Here is a 22035-nt window from a genome sequence, read left to right on the forward strand (position 1 = left end):
TATTGAGGACAAAACAGTGTACGGGTTGGGCACCACAGGATGGATAGGCAAAACAATTTGGTTGATAAGGTGCAGATCTTGAACTAATCTGTAAGACTTGTCTGGTTTTTGGACAGGTAAAATGGGGAAATTGTAAGGAGAGTTTATAGGTTTTAAAAGGCCATGCTGTAGCAGGCGAGTGATAACAGGCTTTAAACCTTTTAAAGCATGCTGTGGGATGGGATATTGGCATTGAGCGGGGTAAGGGTGATTGAGTTTTAATGGGATAGTAATGGGCATGTGATTGGTTGCCAGGGAAGGAGTAGAGATGTCCCATACTTGTGGGTTAAGGTGGGGGGATACAAGGGGAGGATGTGAAGGAGGCTTTGAACTGGGGGAACAGGCGGCATTGAGGTGTGGCTGTAGCCTAGGAGTAGTCAGGGAAGCAGATAATTTAGTTAAAATGTCTTGACCTAATAAGGGAGCTGGGCAGGTGGGGATAACTAAAAAAGAATGTTGTCCAAATTGGCACCAGAGTTGGGGAGTTTTAAGAGGTTTAGAAGCCTGGCCATCAGTAAGCACAACAGTTATGGAGGCAAGGGAAACAGGCCCTTGAAAAGAAGGTAATGTGGAGTGGGTAGCCTCCGTATTGATTAAGAAGGGAACGGACTTACCCTCCACTGTAAGAGTTACCCAAAGCGTCTGTGATGGTCCAGGAGGCTTCCGAGGCGATGGGGCAGTGTCAGTCTTCAGCCGCTAAGCGGAGAAGATCTGGGAGGGAGTCAGTCAGAGAGCCTTGGGCCAGAGCTCCAGGGTCTCTGGGAGGGCTGCCGGGCGAGTTGGACTGTTCGATTTCTAGTGGGGTCCTGCACAGATGGGACATAGCTTAGGAGGAATCCCGGGCTGTGGGCATTCCTTGGCCCAGTGGCCAGATTTCCGGCACTTGTAGCAAGCTCCTGGGGGATGAGGTTCTGGAGAAACCCCTGGCAGCTGCGGTTGAGGTGTTTGGAGTTTGCTGGAGATGTGACTGGGGTTTGTCTCACAGTGGAGGCAAGGAATTGCAACTCAGAAATAAATTGCTACTTGGCTGCCTCTACTCTATTATTGTACACCTTGAAGGTGAGGTTCATTAAGTCCTGTTGTGGGGTTTGAGGGCCGGAATTTAATTTTTGGAGCTTTATTTAATGTCAGGAGCAGATTAGGTAATAAAATAAAATGCATATTAAGAATAAGACAGCCTTCTGACCTTTCAGGGTCTAGGGCTGAAAAGCGTCTCAGGGTTGCTGCCATGAACTGGGCTGGGTTTTTCTTATTTGATGAAAAAGAGCCTAAACGCTAACTGATTTGGGAGAAGTTGGATAAAGAAAAAGGAACATTAACCTTGACTATGCCTTTAGTTCTAGCCACTTTTTTTTTTTTTTTTTTTTTTTTTTGAGACGGAGTCTAGCTCTGTCGCCCAGGCTGGAGTGCAGTGGCGCGATCTCGGCTCACTGCAAGCTCCGCCTCCCGGGTTTACGCCATTCTCCTGCCTCAGCCTCCCGAGTAGCTGGGACCACAGGCGCCCGCCATCTCGCCCGGCTGGTTTTTGTATTTTTTAGTAGAGACGGGGTTTCACCGTGTAGCTCAGGATGGTGTCGATCTCCTGACCTCGTGATCCACCCGTCTCGGCCTCCCAAAGTGCTGGGATTACAGGCTTGAGCCACCGCGCCCGGCCTCTAGCCACTTTTTTAAGAGGAAATTGCTGGGCAGGTGGGGGAAGGCTAGTCGCGGAACGAAACTGTAAGCCAGACCGGGTGTGAGGAGGGGAGTGATAAAAGGATTACAGGGTAGGGGAGCGGAGTCTGAGGAAAAATTGGGACCTAGCTTGGCCTGGCGAAGAGAAGAGAGGTCAGATGGGTCTGTAGAAAGGAAGATTAGAAAGACTCAGTGACGCTTGGGGTTGGGACTGAGGGGGACATACGGGAGGAAAGAAGGAAGATTTGGGATGAGTTGCATTGGGAACAGAGACTAGGGAGGGACCAATGTGTAAAAGAATGCCTGGACGTCAGGCATCTCAGACCGTTTGCCTATTTTACGACAAGAATTATTTAGATCTTGTAGGATGGAAAAATCGAAAGTGCCGTTTTCTGGCTATTTGGAACTACTGTCGAATTTGTATTGGGGTTAAGTGGCATTGTAGAAGAAAATAAGGCATTTAGGTTTTAGGTCAGGTGTGAGTTGAAGAGGTTTTAAGTTCTTGAGAACACAGGGTAAGGGAGAAGAAGGAGGAATGGAGGGTGGAAGGTTGCCCATAGTGAAGGAGGCAAGCCCAGAGAAAAGAGAGAGTAGAGACACAGAGAGAAGGAGTTCGCGGGTTCTTGCCCTCCAGAAAAGCGGGAAAGGGGTCGGGGCATGGAAATAAGGGATTGGGGTGCAAAAATAAGAGGTCGGGGTGCAAAAATAAGACGTCAGGGTTCTTGCTCCTCCCCTAGAAAAGCAGAGAAGGGGTAGAAACAAGGAGAGAAGGAGTCGGGGTGCTTGCCCCTTCCCCAGAAAAGCAGAGAAGGGGTAGAGACAGGGAGAGAAGGGGTCAGGGTGCTTGCCCCTCCCCCCAGAAAAGCAGAGAAGGGGTAGAGAGAGGGAGAGAAGGGGGTCGGGGTGCTTGCCCCTCCCCCAGAAAAGTGGGGCTTGCCCCTAAGGGTGAAGGACCAAGGCAGGCGTCCCTGCAGCGTGGTCAGACACCTCTGAAACGTGGGTGAGTAATCAGAGAGGTGTCCCTGCAATGATTAAACACCAAGGCAAGGCTACCTTCCCCAGTCTGTGACCGGTGCTGGCGTTTTGGGTCCACGGACAAAACGTGTCTCCTTTGTCTACCAGAAAATGAAAGGAATTGAAATTAAGAGAAGGGAGAGATTGAAGGGTGGTGCCAAGATTGAAAGGAGAAAGAGGTTGAGGGATAGTGAGAGAGGTTGGAGAAGACAGTAAAAAAGGGGCCACTTACCCGATTTAAAATTGGTGAGATGTTCCTTGGGCTGATTGGTCTGAGGACTAGAGGTCATAGGTGGATCTTTCTCACGGAGTAAAGAGCAGGAGGACAGGGGATTGATCTCCCAAGGGAGGTCCCCTGATCTGAGTCAAGAATTTAGAAGATGAAATTTGTTCACACAGATCAGTATGAAAGCTTTACCTTCTTTTTTAATAGGGAAGGTTTACTAAAATAGATTTGCTTGGTTATTGATAAAACATATACTAGGTACTCAAACATTTGCTGTTATTGAAAATGAGTAGGAGCTGGGCATGGTGTCACATTTCCTTTAGTCCCAGCTACTTGGGAGGCTGAGGTGGGAGGATTGCTTGAGCTCAGAAGGTTGAGGCTACAGTGAGCTGTGATCGCGTTGGTGTGACAGAGCGAGACCTTTTCTCTTTAAAAAAAAAAGAGAGAGAGAAAGAGAAAAAAACAGGGAGTTATATAAATATAAAGTATATAAATAGCCGGTTCCTATTTGGAGTTCGGAGGTCAAAGTTAGTCAGGATAAGTGTTGACGCATGTCTGTTTCATACTGCAAAAGGAGTCAATGGTATTTAAAGCACAAGATGTTAATGCCTAGGTGATGATTGGCATGATACTATTTTTCTTAAATACTAAAATTTGTTTTAGGTTTATATTGTGCATTTACTTTGAATTATAGCTACCTTCCTGGCAGTACTAAATATAAAATTAAATCCAGTTCAAGAAGCAGAAAGAACCAGAGAAAGAATGTAGATACAAGCAAGAGAGAATAGGATAACATAAGCTGAGCATTTTCATATTCCTGAAGAATAGATTTTTAATTTTAGATTTGACCATATAATTTCTGCTAGTAAATATTCTTATTTCAGGGCTGGAATACCTCTCTAAGTTGATTGGAATTTGTACCATCTGATCACTGTTATTTTGATATTTTAAAAATATATTGTAATGCATGATAGAGTTTTAGGACTTAAAACATCTTGGATACCATATTTTACAGTAATAACATCATATATGTTAGAATCAAGTATTTTTCCTAAAAATCTTTTTCCCTTCCTTTACAGAATGCTGCCTTTTTATATGGTCTTGGTTTGGTCTACTTCCATTATAATGCATTTCAGTGGTAAGTTGACATAAAGCCAGTAATTCAGTTGTTTTCAGTAAATGGCTTGTTTTGTTTGTGCTTGATTTTTGTGTGTGTGTGTGTAATAAATACAAAATTTGCTGTCATTAAACCTACACTTTTCAGTAATCTCTTGAAATGATTAGATTGTTCCTTGAAGGGTATTGACTCACCTTAGATTTTTAGAGTTGTATGTTTTCCTGAAAGAATCTAGTATAAGATTCTGTTGAAGAAGGCTTAGATTAGAAAGCTTTTTGGAATTTCTCAGTCATTCATTATGGACTGGTGTTCCCCAAGTTATTTGAACTGGCAAATCACTATGATCTCAGAAGTCAAGATATGTGGGTAAATGGTCTATGATGGCTAGTTTTCAGATTTCTAGATGAGATTGACCGCTTCTCCCTGCCACATACCAGATAGCACTTTCCAATATCCAGTAACTAGGCACCAACTCATAAATTCTTAGTTCTCTAGAATAGTACCACTTCAGAGTTGGAGATTAAATGTAATAGTAACAATATGTAAAATTTTCTAAACTGTAAAGTGTAGTACCCTGTTATATTATGGCCTTTGCCCCATTGTTGTTTTTCTGTTTACCAGACAATAGTATGCGGTAATGGGGGGGAAAATATATAGTTTTAGCTGAAAGATTGGTATTGTTGGTCACAGCATTGCCACTTAGTTTGATCTAGAGTTAAATAACTTCTCTAGGTCTGTTTCCTCATTAGTTTATTTATTTTTTATTTTTTATTTTATTTATTTTTTGAGACAGGGTCTCACTCTGTTGCCCAGGCTGGAGTACAGTGGTGCGATTGCTGCTCACTGCAGTCTCAATCTACTGTATTCAAGCGGTCCTTCCACCTTAGCCTCCCAAGTAGCTGGGACCACAGGCACATGCCACCATGCCCAGCGAATTTGTTTTTATTTGTAGAGATGGGGCCTCCGCCTGTGTTGCCCAGTCTGATCTTGAACTCCTTGGCCTGAGGGCATGCTCCCACCTCTGCCTCCCAAAGTGCTGAGATTTACAGGCATGAGCCACCATGCCCGGCCTCCTCATTTGTTTAAAAAACAAAACTACATAGTAGTCACATGGCTTTCCTATAGAGTTTTGATGATCAAATGAGATACAGCACATTTTATGAAATGTAAACCCAATGTAGTTTTTTTTTTTTTTTTTTCGGTGGGGAGAGGGTCAGAGTCTTGCTCTGTCACTGGAGTGTAGTGGCACAATCTTGGCTCACTGCAACCTCTACCTCCCGGGTTCAAGCGATTCTCCTGCCTCAGCCTCCCAAGTGGCTGGGATTACAGGTGCCCGCCACCATGCCTGGCTAATGTTTTTATATTTTTAGTAGAGACGGAATTTTACCATGTTGGCCAGGCTGGTGTCGAACTCCTGACCTCAAGTGATCTGCCCACCTCAGCCTCCCAAAATGCTAGGATTTACAGGTGTGAACCACCACACCTGGCGGCATTTTTTATTGTTAGCGTATCTGACCTTTTCAGAGTCCCTTCTGTGCTCCAGAATTTTAAGCTCCCGGGTGAATTCTGTGGGAGTCCAAAGGAAGGTGATTGAGTGTTTGGCAAAATGTTACAACTCTGTCATATATCTGTTGGGCACCCTGAATACTTATTACAGAATGTTTACATATGCATTGACAATGATTTTATATGGTTTCCCTAAAGAGGAGACTTTATACATGGATGGTTTTTCCTAGTATCTTTTTTCTTCCCTCTTAGCTTTTGGTCTTGTTGACTTTTGATCATGTGTGGAAGCACTGCTTTGTTAGAGAATACCTGTGTGTATATAGTGTATTATAATGATTTAGATCACTGGTTTTCTTTGTAAATCTTACAAAGGTATAATTGATTTTTATGAAGAAACTTTGTAATTTTATTCTCTCTTAAACTATCCTAAATAAAGCCTCCTAACTTCATGTTCAGTGTATTGTATTTAAAACCAAAAATAGATTAAGACGTAAAATCTTTCCGTTTCTTTAATAGCCTACTTATAGAATTCAGAATTCTAAACTTTTAGAATTAGAAGTGGTCTTAGAGATAATTTAGTTTTTCCCCTTTAATTTTGTAGATGGAGAAAGCAGGGGTGTGTGTGTCAGTCAGTCAGTAGTACGTAACTGTTGAGTGGCAGAAGCAAGTTTATGCCCATATTCTCCAATCAAATATTTTATTGTACTCTGTCCCCAGGTTTTAAGATTGATAGGCGGTTATTATTTAATCAGTATTTGTCATTGTTCACTTGAGCACATTGATATAATCTTTATGGCCAACTAGAAATAATTTAGGTGAAGCCTGAGGTGAGGAACTCTTCAGTTCTACCTCATACCAGCCAGTTTTTGCATACCTGTGGCAATTTGTAAGCCTTTCTATGTACTGGGGTTAAGAACATAAAATTAGTAGTGTGGTGAACCTGTCAATAGTACAAATGTTGATTGCTTTAATAAGCATATGGCCATGTTAAGTTAGCAAGCTTGTAGTTGTGATTCCTTATCTACATATGATTTCTATATTTTTCAGTTGACCTAGGAAATGAAACCGAATGATACAAGGACAATGCAATGTCTGTATTAATAAATGCCCCCTGCTCTGTTGATCCTGTCCTGGTTACCGTCATTTTCTCATGTCTTGAGTTTCAATTCTTATAGCTGCTTCCTAAAATGATACATCTCACACCCTATCTTATGAATTCACTCTGGCTGTGTTTTTCTCTTGCTAATCAAATGTTCTTTCACAAATTGTGCCTCACATTTTTGCTTTAACTTGCTACTTCTTTAACAGCTATAAAATTAGAAAGTATGGAGTAGGTGCTTGGTGATAGTTTTAGAGTACAGCCTTAATTGGAGCTTATTTAGGTTAAAACTATGTTTATGTTTTATTTGTAGATACTTGCTGATTACTGGGATCAGGAATTTTTTGTCACATATCAGGTTCTTTGGGATTTATTGAGAAATGTTTCTAGGGATGAGTATGGGTTTTTGTTTTGTATTGTCAGTATGAAGAATCTGCCTATGATGTTTCAGAGTGTTGTATCTCTGGTACATTTATAATTTAAGTAAAATGTGATATTTGCTAATTGTGTCTGTTGGCATTTGATGAGGTTAAGCATTTTATGATAGTGTGTGTGACCAACGTGTGTCTCAGTTGGTGACTTAAAATATTATTGAGAGCAATTTTATTAACTATAGTGTTATCGTTAACCTATTGTCATGTTATGCTACCTATTTTTTCTTTCAGAGTTGATTTTATTGGTTAGGCTCTAGATAGTATAATTATTTGGTCAGTTTTTCCAGTATCAGTTGCAGCCTCTTCTTAGACAGAGGAGCCCATGCAGCTGTTCCATCCTCACTGGATTTACGGTAACAGCTACTTTTACTCAGTAATCTGGGACCAAACTTAAAAGATATCGAGAAGGATAAAGGAAGACATAGAAGCAGAGTGTAAAATATATGCAGCAGAGTGCTAGAAACCAGTCTCTAAAAAGCCATTCCTTTACATGTGCGTGCATGCAAGCCCCTGCGTTCACTTGTTCTTATTCATTAAGGTGGCTAATTGCTCGGGGATACCTTGAACTGAGCTTCTTGCCTTTGGAAGGAAACCTATATCCTAGGGTGAGGGTAAGTGAAATACAAAGCAAGGAAAAGTTAGACTAAAAACAGATAGTTGGGGGAAAAAATAAAGTCAGTACAATAGAAACCATTCTTCCTAATACAGCTTATAGCCATCTCTCTCAATATATCTTCCTAAGAATCTTTATTAACTATCTCTGTCCTGTACCCTTTTTCCTTCTTCCTGTTGATCAATATCAGAATGGTCTTATGGCAGCAAATGTAAGAGATACTGTGCTAGAGGCATAGGATTTTGGAAATTAAGCCCCCAAATATAATTGATAGGCTTAATAAGGAAATGTGATAATTATTACTTTGACATCAAAAAGGATTAGGAGAATGAGGTAGAAATGAATTCAGAAAGACAGAAATATTAACAAATTACTAAAGTTTTCTTTTTTCCTTTCTCTTCTCTTCTTTTCCCTTTTCTTTCTTTTCTTTCCCTTTTTTTCTGAGAGTCTCAGTCTGTTACCCAGGCTGGAGTGTAGTGGCACAATCACGGCCCACTGAAGTCTCAACCTCCCGGGGCTCTAGTGATCCTTCTAGATCCTCAGCCTCCTGAGTAGCTTGGACTACAGGCTTGAGCCACTATGCCTGGCTAATTTTTTTGTATTTTTTGTAGAGATGAGGTCTCATTGTGTTGCCCAGACTGGTCTCGAACCCCTGGGCTCAAGCAATCCTCCTGCCTTGGCCTCCCAAAGTGCTGGGATTATAGGTGTGAGCCACGGAGCCTGGTGTAAAGTTTCTGTAGGATTCATTTTCATAGCACTGTACTAGTCACAAGTGTTCTTAGGGGTGTAGGAATTTCTGCTCTCCTGTATAGCCACTGCTTTGGGTTCAGGAAAGAAAAAGAATAGTGGCTTTAATGATGTTCTTACAGCTTTTTGATGGAATGAAAGAATAATGCAACATAGACCTAATGCATGGTGATACCATTGATTCTGAGGCTTGTCTAGCATGGAGCCTGGCAAACATCTAATTGTATTTTTGAGCTATCATGATACAAACATGCTGTTATATTTCCATTGAAATTAAGCAGTTGATGTTAACATGTTTTGAGTTTATTATATATACTTCCATTTTGGAAAATAAGTAGCAGATTTAAGACAGTTCTGATAAAGTTACACTTAAACAGTGATACATAGATTGCCAGATAAATTTTGGAAGGGCTTTGATTAATTAGGCTTCTGGGAAATTGTGGATAAAAACATAAATCTTGCAATAGGGTAGGGGAAAGAAAATAATCCCACTCCTGAAGTGATGAAGAGTGGCTAGAGAGGGGAAAAGAACCAGGACAGGTGATATATTAGCAACTGTGTCAGTGTGAATAATCCAGGGTATGATATTTCTAATTTAGCCTCACATTTAAGGTCATTTCTGATTGAACCTCAAATAATCCTTCTAGCCTACTGGTCCCCTAAATATTAATATATTCTTTGTGCCAGTCACACTGTATTAACGTTTCCCTGAAAACATCTGAAGCTTTTTTTTTTTTTTTTTTTACCTGTGTGACTTTTGCCTTCTTCCATCTCAACCTTTTAAAATCTTACCTGTCTCTTGCTTCATCAAATGTTTCTAATTATTTAGAGACAACTTCTAAATTTCCTAATATATATGTATATCTGTGTTGTGTATGTATGTGTTATAACTAAATTAGAGCTAAAATATTCTTTCGTTAGTATGAAAATTTGTGGTTTTAGTTGATTTATCCCTTCATACATCTCTGAGAGAAATCTCCGGTTCAGCTTTTTAGCCTCAGAGAACTTAAAGTTTTAATTAATTAATTAATTAATTAGAGACGGAATCTCACTCTATCACCAGGCTGGAGTTCAGTGGTGCAGTCACAGCTCACTGCAACCTCTGCCTCCTGGGTTCAAGCTATTCTTCCGCCTCAACCTCCCGAGTAGCTGGGACTACAGGCACGCACCACCACACCCAGCTAATGTTTGTATTTTTAGTAGAGATGGGGTTTTACCATGTTGGCCAGGATGGTCTTGATTTCTTGACCTTGCGATCCACCCACCTTTGCTTCCCAAAGTGCTGGGATTACGGGTGTGAGCCACTACGCCCAGCCAACTTAAAGTTTTATTATGTGTCTTTCCAAATGTACTGGAACTGTGCTAAGAATATTAATACTATTATTTTTACTGTAGTTTTAGAGGAGGCTTTAAAAAATGACTTTGTAGAAATCTTATTAAAAATGACCATTGTGTAATATATTCAGCACATGTGTATGTTTTTTGTAAGTAGTGTTATTGAGGTTTTAGCTTTATATCATTTTCTTTTTAAAATGGTTGACAGTGGCAAACATTAAATGAAAAAGACCTTGAAACTGAAAATCTATAGAAATTATTTTGATGATATAAAACTGTATTTTTCAGATTTTAAGAAAAATACCAATGATACCATGCAGAGCAATGTGCATTTCTTTTGTTTCATTAGAGAATATGCTTTAAGGATTTGAAAACTATAAACCTTTCCAGGGATTGTATCATAAAAGTATTTATGGTTTCTGGTAGCTATTTCTTATGTTCTAAAATTCTCTGTCAGAATTCTGAGGTTAGCATAAATTGAATGTGTTGATGATTTAGTCTAGTTTGTGCCATAGAGATCATGTTCTGGCCACCTGCATTTTGGTGAAATATGAATGCGGTAAGCTGATGACCAAAATTAGAATGTAATCTGAGTGTTACTTATTTTCTCTACTCCCCCACTCCCTCAACTCTAACTCTAAACTCTTAACTCCAAATCCACCTTCCCTTCGACTTCCTTCTCCCCCTCCCCCAGTGTTTTTATTTCTTATTTATTTACTTACTTGGTTTTCTTGGGATGGAGAAACCTGAAGATGCACAGAGGAGAGGTGCATGGGTAAAAGTGTAGAAAAGGAAATGAATTTACATGTTCGAATAATGTGTTTTGTATTAGATGAGAAGAACTGATCAGTAAAGAAGTCCTATCAATTAACTGTAAACGTGATGGTACCAGTAAACATCTATTACATTTGAACCCTTTGCTGTATTATTTGAGGATATTAAACATAGAAGAGAAATACAGGCCTCAAGGAATACACTTGGAAAAACTGGAGACAGCACACTGATAGGTAGTGAATGAAATGATTTGATTGTAAAGTGGACCTAACTGCTGCTTTACCCTAAGCAAAAATCGTTGTTGACTGGTTTGGGTAGTGTGTCTTGACGATAACAGTGGGTTTAGAGGGGAGCAGAAGAATCAAAATATTATAGATCAGGAGAATTAGTAAGGAAAAGCAGTGAAGTCAAGAGAACCAGTATTTAAGAATTGCTGAGATAAGCCAGTTCATATCTAAGGAGGAGCAATAATAGGGCAATAAGAGGAAATGGAGTTGAATAGGTACTGTTCACACATCTTGAGTGCAACATGGAGATTTTATTTATAGTATCATAATTGTTAGGCAATCGCAGGAGCCACATGTTTGAGGGAATATGTACAAGCCAGAGCAGAGCAAGGGAAGTCCTTAAGGAGACTAGTTCAGTAATCTAGTAATGAGATACAGAAGCAGAAGATTGGGTCTATAAGGTTTTCGATTAGAGATAAACTTTGAAAGGTCAACAAGGAGAACTTTGATTTTATATTTATAGGTTGCACCTTGTCCTGGGCACTTAATAGTTCCTAAAGAGTAAACGTAGACCCAGACGACTGTTATTTGGAACATGTGTTTTTGCTTATAGATTAATAGTGTGTGTTTTTTTTAACCCCAGTTTGTTAGCAGACATAGAGAACATGTTAAACTCATGTTTCTTTGCACCTGTGTGACATTGTGAACTAAGTGGAAAAGATGTCTGTGCTAAAGGCACCGATGGAGTAAGACACATCCACAAATACTATGTTTAGGGAAAAGGCTAGAAATAGAAACTGAGAGTAGGAAATATTGCACCTGAGGGGCTGTTTTTGTACTGTGTTCCTTCTCCTTCTCTTGCTCACATACCCTTTGTTATACCTTTTTCCTCTCCTGAATTCTTTATTATTTCTTTCTTCTTTTCCACTTGCATTCTTTTTCTTTCATATCTTTGACTCAGGCCTGCCTGGGTTGTTTATTGGCATGTGTGGACATTGTTTAGTTCTGACCCATTCCATTAGAGAGTTTTCTGGTCATATCATAAGGTAAGGTTAAGAAACATTATCCATAATTTTATTATTATAAAATACAACATACCTATGGAAAAATGCATAAATCATCAGTGTATATCTTAACATGTTGTTATAAAATAAACATTCATGTAATCACCACCTGGGTCAAGAAATAAAATACTGCTGTCACCCCAGAAGCTTCTAAAAGCCCTTTCCCAGTCACACCATATGTTTTAATTGGCACCATTTATTGCTGCAGTTGTTCTCGTCCTAACCCTTTTGATGCCTTTTCCAAACATGTGACTTGCCCCAACCCCTAAGTGTACATTGATTGAGATAAGTAGGAAGCTGCCTTTAAATGAGAATGGTGATTCACCAGTTTTTGCCTGTCAGTCCTTTAACTCTCCTCTCCGCCTCAAAGCCTATATACATCAGATAATAAAACACACACATACCCCACCTACTTAAAAAAAATCCACTTAACAGATGGATACCCAGCTCCCCTTCAGAAGAAAGTTAAGTACTGTCATAATCAGGGTAAAGGTGTCTGATGCCAGACCCGTGTTCCACCCCTCACTGCCATCTGCAATAAACACAACCTTTTAGGACTGTTAATTTTATAGTAAACATGTACATAACCATTCACATATTTTTTGGGAAGTAAATAATGTATGAATCCATCAAAGTAAAGTTACTAAAGACATGAAGTATTATTTTGCTCTATTTTGTGGCTATGATGTTTTGATCTATTTTATACAAAAGATTGTTTTTGTTTTGCAAGCATCTAAGATTCTAAATAGCCACTTTAAGGTCTGTAGGGCTAGAGATTATTGATTAAAAGTTTTGCAAAGAATTTATTAGCTTGTGCTTGGAAGAAGCTTTAAATCATGTAGAAGAACCTAAAATGATACTGAATATACTGTTATATCTGATATAACGTTCAAAATTCAAAGTAGACATTTTTCTTTGTCATTATTTTAATATTTATTTTTGAGTTGATAATACATTCACATGGTCAAATTAAACAATATAAAAACGTATTCAGTGAAAAGTGTTTCTTTCCCCAATCCCTGAACTTGTTCTATTAGTAATCAAAACCTTTTATAAAAGATACACTGTGAATTTGGGGCAAAGATGAAACTGATAGATAAAGAAAAGTGGAATGGAATAGAGAAGTAGACCTACACAAATATGGATATTTGATTTAGGACAAAGTAGCAACATAGAGTTTTGGAGTAAGGATGGTCATTTCTACAAATGGTGCAGGTACTATTGGATATCAGTTTGGAAAATATGAAGACTGTCTCTTAACCTCACATAGTATAAAAGATAAGGTACAGGTGGTTTGTATGCCTAAATATGAAAGACAAAAATGTAAAATTTTAGAAAGAAGACTTATTTTTACAGAGTAGACTAGAAACAAGATTAATCCATATCCTTAAAAACTTTCCTGTCTGCCCCACCCTGTCTTCCCCTAGGAAATTTCAGAAACAGTGAAATCAGTTATTTATACTGATAATTTGATTAAACCATGAAATACTGTCTGTTTGAATAATTTGGAGTAAATTCAACTGATCTTCCTTCCCCTTTATATCAAATTAGATTATATACATTTAATTATAAAAAGATCCATATGCCCCTTTTCAGTTTTACTTTTTTAGTATTTGTTAACATCATTTTTATAAAACCGACATGTCCTTTAAAACAATATTGCATAAAACAGAAGTTTCAATGTACTACCAAGCAAGAATTCATGCACGTGTTAAAAAGTTAAGATATCTTATGTCTATATTCTTTCAGGGCAATTAAAGCATTTCAGGAGGTGCTTTATGTTGATCCCAGCTTTTGTCGAGCCAAGGAAATTCATTTACGACTTGGGCTTATGTTCAAAGTGAACACAGACTATGAGTCTAGTTTAAAGGTAGGTTGTTGGGTTTTTTCAAGATACAATGTTTAATTTTGTGGGGTTTTTTTGTTTTTGTTGTTCTTAAATATCAGAGCATTGAGAAATGTTGGAATTTATATTGGCACTTTAAAAGAAAATTTGAAAATTCAGGTGACAGAACTGTTTATCAACTGTGAAGTAAAGTTTCAAGGTACAAAGTAGTTATGCTAAGACTTCCATGGTAACATTATACAATTATACTTTTAAAAAAATAGTTTTAACTAAGATCTGTAATCAGAAAAGGGTGAAGGTTTCAATCTGTTTGGATATGTAAATAACTCCTCTAGAAATGATTTGCCACTGTAGAGTTCAGAACCAGCTGAATGGTTCTGAATGGATGTTTATCTGTGACCCAATCATTGACTATCTGTTTCCATGGGTCTCAGTGCTTCTATCAGCAGAAGCACATCTTATATTTAAATTAGAAAAAAGAATGTTCTCTGTAAGGCGTTTGGACTGTTGGTTTGTGAGCATAAACATTGTTGGGAAAAGATGATATGTTGTTGATTAACTTCCTATCCATGGAAATTTGATATTTCTCCAGTTTTTCATTTTTCACTGAGTTTTTTGTGCTATCTGAACCATCAATTTAGGTGTTGCTGGGCTTTTTCTGAAAATAGTGCTTTCCTGCCCAACAGAGGAATTACGTTTTGAAAGGAGTAGCAGTTCTAGGAAAAAGTTTAAGTTTTTGTGAATTTATGATTATTGTTTATAATGGTGGTTGTATTCTGAATCTCCATTGCAGACTATCTTGATTCTAATGGAGGGGTGGTTGGGGAGATAAAGAATGACATTCAAGTAGATTGTAATTTCAGCTTACTAATCAGGAACTACTGAAGGTTAAATATAAAAAAAACTGTACTCAAGCGTGTCTAATTGTTCTAGATTTTTAAAGTAGAAAACTATGCAAGTACTGTTTTTACCTTACATGAGTTAAAAGACAATGCTGGTGATGTGAAAGAGAGAGGGAGATACAACCAAAAACACTAAAAACAGTAGATTGTGAAGAATTTAGATCACACAGTGGTTGAAGGTAAGTGCAGTCTAGGAATAGGTTCCAGGGTAAGTGCAAGTAGTATGGAGAAAGAGGGATGCCTGGAAGTTACCACTTTTCCTCAAGCTTAGAGTAGTAGCATTTTTGACACCATACTGTTGGACATCAGTGGATATGAACTGGAAAATAAGTTTATAAAGCTGTCTCACATTTTTTTGCAGTTTCTATTAGCTATCAAAGACTCTTAAAATGTCTTATAGTACAGAATAAACACTTAAGTATTTCACAATATTGTTACAACATGCTTATTATGTTGCAGAAGTGTTTTTGGTAGCAGTTTGGTAAATGTTGCTTAGGAAATACATTTGAAGGGAAAAGCAATCAGATGTGTCCCAAATTATGGAGTGTGACTATCCATGTATCAGTACAGTGATACCTTAAGTAATTTTAAAGATGCAAAATTCCATTTAAATGAAGGTGGCGATATTTAAAATCTCCTTTAATCAAAGGAAACAGTGTTTCATGGCTGATTGAAAGTGTTCTACTTACGCTTGGTGGGAACATTCCTGCATACCACTTTTATTTGTCCAGGTAGAAAGTCTAAAAAGTCAAGTCATGGTGTTTTTAGCAAAATTGCCTTAAGTGGGGGCAGCCTTCTTTTGGGGGGACTTTTACCTTAACGAGTCCATGATATTTCTCATCCCTAGAGTGTGAAGGTTTCGTTTGATTTTTATCTCATCCTGACGTTGACTTTTTCAGCCCTCTCTCTAGTATTCCTTATCTATTTTAAGAAGAATTTGGGCATGAACATTTTTAGTCAAAGAGGAAGAGGTATTTTAGTTTATTACTAAAGTGCTTAGCATTCAGAATAAGTGAAGGTAGGAATAGAAGGAATGATATCCCCCTTTAGGTGGTTTTTCATTTTTCTAATACTTCACCTTCATCTGGATAAATGTGGAACCTCTGATGATTTTTTCACAACATTAAGCTGTTTTTTAGCACAATGTGTTGCTATAGATGCTTTTTAGGCTGTAACCTCAGGAACTCCAACTCAAATTTGTTAAAATAATTAAAAATATGCTCGTATGTGAAGTCTAGCCTTCAGGATTGGTTGATTCAACCGATACCAAGGTTTCATCAGGGATTCATTTTCTTCTCAGTTTTGTATTGGCTTTTTCTAAAGGCTGGTTGCTCTCTTTCATATAAGATGGTTGCCAGGTGCAATCAAAGTGAAATGCATCCGTTTTCATATCTCATATAAAAAGATGTTATAGAGCAGTGGCTTAGGTGCTTAGTATAATGCTGGCATGTAAGTGCATAGTAAACAATGATGATCATTTCATGTAGGAGAAAGATCCTGGTTGCCTATTGATCTCTTCAAAAATACTTCACCTTGCATCTTATTGCCCAGAAATAGGCCACATGGCCATTCCTAATTGATTTCTTATCAAAGGAGATGTGGTTGCTCTTAGACCAGTTATGCCCAGTCTTTGAGCAGTGTTCAAATCTGTAAGTAGTTGTTATCCAATGGAGGGATAGGTTGGGTAAAAAGGATATTTTGGTATGGGGAGTGGTGTGAACAATCTGTCCGTTACAGATCAGATCTTCTCTACCCCATTTCCTTTCCCTCTGCCCAAGTATGTATAATACTTTTTGAATGGTAAACTATTTAAATACAGCGTATTTTCATAATAGATTCCTTTTTTTTCACCCACACATGAAATAAATTGTAGGGCCTCCTGTTTTGTTTCTGTCACTGGTGATAACTTTCTCACAAAATGTGTCTCTGAAATTCTGTGTTGGTGCTGTGTAAACAGCTCTCAGAGCAAACAAACTTGGTTTTCAAAACTTTGACCCTGCCACATATCTTTGTGACCTTGGGTAAGATTTCTGACTCTTGATTTTCTCTGTGTTTGAAGAACTAGAATAATTATAGTCACCCACATGATTGATAGAAAGATGAATATATGTGTGTGTGTGTTTTTATTTTCATATCACTAGTTTTGGGGGAACAGGTGGTGTTTGGTTGCATGGTAAAGTTCTTTAGTGGTGATTTCTGTGACTTTGGTGCACCCATCACCTGAGCAGTGTGTACTGTACCCAATGTGCAGTCTTTTATCCCTCACCCTCTTGCCCCTCTTCCCCCTGAGTCCCCAAAGTCCATTATCTCATTCCACACCTTTGCATTGTCATAGTTTAGCTCCCACTTCTAAGTGAGAACATGTGATGTTTGGTTTTCCATTCCTGAGTTACTTCACTTAGAATAATGGTCTCCAGCTTCATCCAGATTGCTGCGAATGCCATTATTTCCTTCCTTTTTGGCTGAGTAGTATTCCATGGTGTATATGCCACATTTTCTTTATCCCCTCAGTGGTTGATGGGTATTTAGGCTGGTTCCATATTTTTGCAATTGCAAATTGTGCTGCTATAAACGTGTGTGCAAGTGTCTTCTTTATATAATGACTTCTTTTCCTCTGGATAGATATCCAGTAGTGGGATTGCTGGGTCAAATGGTAGTTCTGCTTTTAGTTCTTTAAAGAACCGCCACACTGTTTTCCATTGTGGTTGTACTAGTTTACATTCCCACCAGCAGTGTAAAAGTGTTCCCTTTTCACCACATCCACGCCAACATCTGTTATTTTTTGATTTTTAAATCATGGCCATTCTTGCAGGAGTAAGGTGGTATCGCATTGTGGTTTTGATTTGCATTTCCCTGATCATTAGGGCTGTTGAGCATTTTTTCCTATGTTTGTTGGCCATTTGTATATCTTCTTTTGAGAATTCTCAATTCATGTCCTTTGCTCACTTTTTGATGGGATTTTTTTTTTTTTCTTATTTGTTTGAGTTCCTTGTAGATTCTGGATATTAGTCCTTTGTCGGATGCCTAGTTTGCGAACATTTTCTCCCACTCTATTGGTTATCTGATTACTCTGCTGATTATTTCTTTTTTGTGTAGAAGCTCTTTAGTTTAATTAGGTCCCATCTACTTACCTTTGTTTTTGTTGCATTTGCTTTTGGATTCTTGGTCATGAACTCTTTGCCAAATGTCTAGAAGAGTTTTTCTGATGTTATCTTCTAGAATTTATATCTTACAAATGAATTGTTTCAGCCCTTCTTTAGTCTTAGTTATCTATCATGTAAAACAACCATAATTTGGGGCCAGCAGAGATACTGTTGGAGAAATAAATTTTCCTCTCTTAGAACTTAATCCTTGTATTTTTGTCTCTCTGCCCATCCTCAGAAATGCGAAGCTAATGCTCAGCAAACTTTATACTCATATGGCGTTATTTTTACATTAAATTGACCAATAAAGATTTTATGTGTTTAGTGAGCAGTAGAGATACCAATTCTTAATTTGTGAACTAGTTTAATATTATCTGAACTAGAGTCCATTTCAGGGTGACAGGTACTTTGTTTTTCTTCTCTGCTTCAGCTAATATCCCCCCAAGGTGGGTTTGGTTGCCTAGTTAATGCCATACAGTTAATTCCGGGTTTGTTTTGTTTTTGTTTTTGTTTTGTTTTTGAGACGGAGTCTCACTCTGTTGCCCAGGCTGGAGTACTGTGGTGTGATCTCGGCTCACTGCAACCTCCGCCTCCCAGATTCAAGCAATTCTCCAGTCTCAGCCTCCCGAGTAGCTGGGACTACCGGCATGCACCACCATGCCCAGCTAATTTTTATATTTTTAATAGAGACGGGATTTCATCATACTGGTCAGGCTGGTCTCGAACCTCTGACCTCAGGTGATCCACCCGTCTCAGCCTCCCAAAGTGCTGGGATTACAGGTGCAAGCCACCATGCCCAGCCTAATTCAGGATTTTTATTTCATTATCCTTTAATGATATTATTGACAGTTACTTATTTTCAGTATATATTTGAAGCAGTGTGCTACCATAACTTCAACAAAAGGATATTACTGTTGACAAATAGTTTTATATAATGGCCCTAATTTTCACATCCTGGCAGACTATTAAAATTATTTCCTCCATGTGAAGAGTAAGATACAATGACACCCTTATTCTTCAGTCAGTTAATGCCTATACATCTATTTAATGAAGCTTATATAGGAAATTTCCGTAATGTTTACATATTTAAATATTCCTAAAATATGTCAACTTAGAACTCTTTTGGGATTTTAAAGGTAGGTAACTAAAGAGGGTGCCTTTTTTATGGAAACCTATAGATCATTGGCTGAGATGCCAATATAAGTCCCCTTTTATAATTTGGTATTTGGATATGGTAAGTGCTGATTGAAGGAGTTAATGTGAACGGGATGGGAAGATGAGAATTATGAAAACAGTAAATGTTTCAAAGGAAATGGGTTGAACTCAAATGAGACTTGTGTGTTAGCTTGCCATTTTACCGGGTGTTGGTGTTTGTTAAATGAGTAGATAAATAAAATGGAAGAGGCTATAAAATGAGAAAATGCCTACTTATAGAACAGGCTGGAAAATTTGAAGAAAAGAAAAAAAGCTGGTTTTATTCATCATCACTTAACAGAATTTTTTTCTATACAGACACTGCAGTTGTTTTTTCCAGATGGCTCAGTTCACCAATTCATTCAGTATGTTTCCCATCTTATTATACTCGACATGAAACTTCTGAGTGAAGTAGCAGTTCCACTGTCTTTGTACCATACTCTTCTTTAGGAACTACTTCATTTCCAGGTGTCTCATTTGATCTTCTACCCTGTATAAACTCAGGAATTTTATTGTAATTTTTTTGATGCCAAGATATTTAGGCAGAAGGAATACATGAAGACAGGATCATCTATATGTACCTCCTTTTAAAAACCACTTTTGAAATCTGAAATGCCTCCTGTCTTTTATTATTTTATTCATGTAGAATGCACAGATCATTTGTTTCATATAATTAAAATATTGTGGGCTGGGCGCAGTGGCTCACGTCTGTAATCCCACCACTTTTGAGAGGCCGAGGCGGGTGGGTCACCTGAGGTCAGTAGTTCGTGAACAGCCTGGCCAATATGGAGAAACCCTGTCTCTACTGGGAAAAAAAAAAAAAAATTTAGCCGGGCGTGGTGGGGCGCCTGTAGTCTATGGGCAACATAGTGAGACATACACACACACACACACACACACACACACACACACACACGCAACATAGCGTGAGACACACACACCTGCACCATCTCTGAAAGACAAAAGAAAGTTGCTATTATTTCTCCGTACTTGCTCTGCCCTATTTCCTTTATGATGCTCAATAGCTCTCACCTCTTTCAGCTGGCATTTTGAAAATTTTAATCTTGAGTGGTTTGATTTGAGAGAAAGAATGGAGGAAGGCATCTCACTCATATGACTCAGTTTTCTTAGGGGATTAGAAAAGTCCTATCCTCTCCCCACCCCCAACAGCTTGGAATAATTGGTGGTAGTTATAAAACCATAAGATTTGGTGTTTATCCTGAGATTTGGCTTAGAGCATGGGACCAGGAAGGGAAAGAAATTCTTCAAGAAAGGATCTGCATAGTGTTGGCTTATCATGGAAGGTGCATTTGTAGAATCTTCATAGACTTCATAGGAATTGGTTGGGATGTAAAAATGGTGAGGCCTAATCGTTATTTTTTGGTACTTTTTTGGTACTTTTTTTTTTTTTTGAGACGGAGTTTACTCTTGTTGCCCAGGCTGGAGTGCAATGGTACGATCTCGGCTCACTGCAACCTCTGCCTCCTGGGTTCAAGTGATTCTCCTCTCTCAGCCTCCTGAGTAGCTGGGATTACAGGAGCATGCCACCACAGCCGGCTGATTTTTGTATTTTTAGTAGAGACGGGGTTTCATCGTATTGGTCAGGCTGGTCTTGAACTCCTGATCTCAGGTGATCTCAGGCCTTGGCCTCCCAAAGTGCTGATTGGCCCCCCAAAGTGCTGGGATTACAGGCGTGAGCCAACACGCCTGGCCTGTACTTTTTATTTAATGGTTTTCTTACTGGAGTAACAGCAACAGCAACATCACTAAGTTTAGGGCCAAATCCACAAATTAATATCATTTTTCGTTGCTACCATATTTAACATTTAAAGTGCTTCACTGAAGCAATTCTTAATACATACTGTTTTTGGATAAACCACCAGGCAGATACCAAAAAATATTAGCACACTATTCTGGTTGTCTTAAGAAAAGAAGAACATTCTTTTTTAGTATTAGTTACACTGTATTTCTTCCTCCGGTGTGACTGTTGGTTCTTTATACATAAAATTCATATAGTCAGATTTTGCTTGGCTTTTTATGGTTAGCAGTAGATTGGATTATGATTGAGGAAACTGCAAGCCAGTTTATTTTCTTTGATTTAAATCTTCCTTTTCGTTTCAGTCATTGACAGTACAACTCAGTTTCACCTGAGTGTAACACCACTGTTCCTTTTGGCAGAGGATGGTCATTGCTGTTTATTTTGTTTTCTATTTTTTCTCACTTGTAGAAAAAAATCATCCTTTCCCTGTTCTTTTCTCTTTCTACTACTCATCAGCTTGTACTTTACCAATTTCCTAGATAATAGTTTCTGATATGAGGCAACCTCCTAATTTATCTGGCCACTTAATGCTTTCTCTATTTCTCTCTGCCTCTCCAATTTTGTTTTTCTGTTTGATATTATTTCTGCACTGAGTTCTATAGCATGCCTTCAAGTGTGAATTAGTAAAAGCGGCCGAAATACTTCAATACTTGCAAAATACGTGTTTGAAAAGTACATGGCTGCTCATATATGTGCAGTAGCACCGTTCTTTCTCTTTGAAACTGAGGAGTTAAGGTGATTCCAGGTTCCCTGTGTTACAGTTTTCTCTCTTCTAGTATATTTTTGTCTTTTTTTTTTTTTTTTCCCCTTTTTGTGGAGAACAGGGTCTTGCTATATTACCCAGGCAGGTCTCGAACTCCTGAGCTCAAGCTATCCTCCCGCCTCTGCCTCCCTGAGAGCTGGGATTACAGGTGTGAGCCACCGCGCCCGGCCTCTTCTAGTATGTTTTTAACTACAGAAGTCATTTCTAATTAAAAAGCGATTTCTGGTGCTACCTTATAACAACTTAAGGGCGTTACAGATATTTGGTCTTCAAAGGCAGCTTTATGTAGCAGTCACTGTATTGTCACATTTAAAAAAAAGGTTGTTTGGCTGGGCGCAGTGGCTCATGCCTGTAATCCCAGCACTTTGGGAGGCCGAGGCGGGTGGATCGCCTGAGTTCAGCGGTTTGAGACTTGCTTGGCCAACATGATGAAACCCCGTCTCTACTAAAAATATAAAAAATTAGCCAGCATGGTGACGGGTGTCTGTAATCCCAGCTA

General features: G+C 38.6%; 1 protein-coding gene across 9 annotated transcripts in view; it reads left to right on the forward strand.

The window, feature by feature from the left end:
- Window positions 1–22035, forward strand: part of KDM6A (lysine (K)-specific demethylase 6A) — a 153187-nt gene that overhangs the window by 45902 nt on the left and 85250 nt on the right. For 8 of the 9 annotated variants that reach the window (XR_001001438.1, XM_011938662.1, XM_011938664.1 and 5 more), the window contains exons 3-4: window positions 4033–4091; window positions 13619–13739. Coding sequence is in view for 7 of the 9 variants with exons in the window: in XM_011938662.1 (XP_011794052.1) it covers window positions 13701–13739 (39 nt within the window). In the remaining 2 variants the exon portion in view is untranslated. The remainder of the gene's footprint in view (window positions 1–4032; window positions 4092–13618; window positions 13740–22035) is intronic. The other variant, XM_011938668.1, reaches the window with a different exon arrangement.

The sequence above is a fragment of the Colobus angolensis genome, unplaced genomic scaffold (genome assembly GCF_000951035.1).
Source record: "Colobus angolensis palliatus isolate OR3802 unplaced genomic scaffold, Cang.pa_1.0 Scaffold176, whole genome shotgun sequence".
Classification (NCBI taxonomy): Eukaryota; Metazoa; Chordata; class Mammalia; order Primates; family Cercopithecidae; genus Colobus; species Colobus angolensis.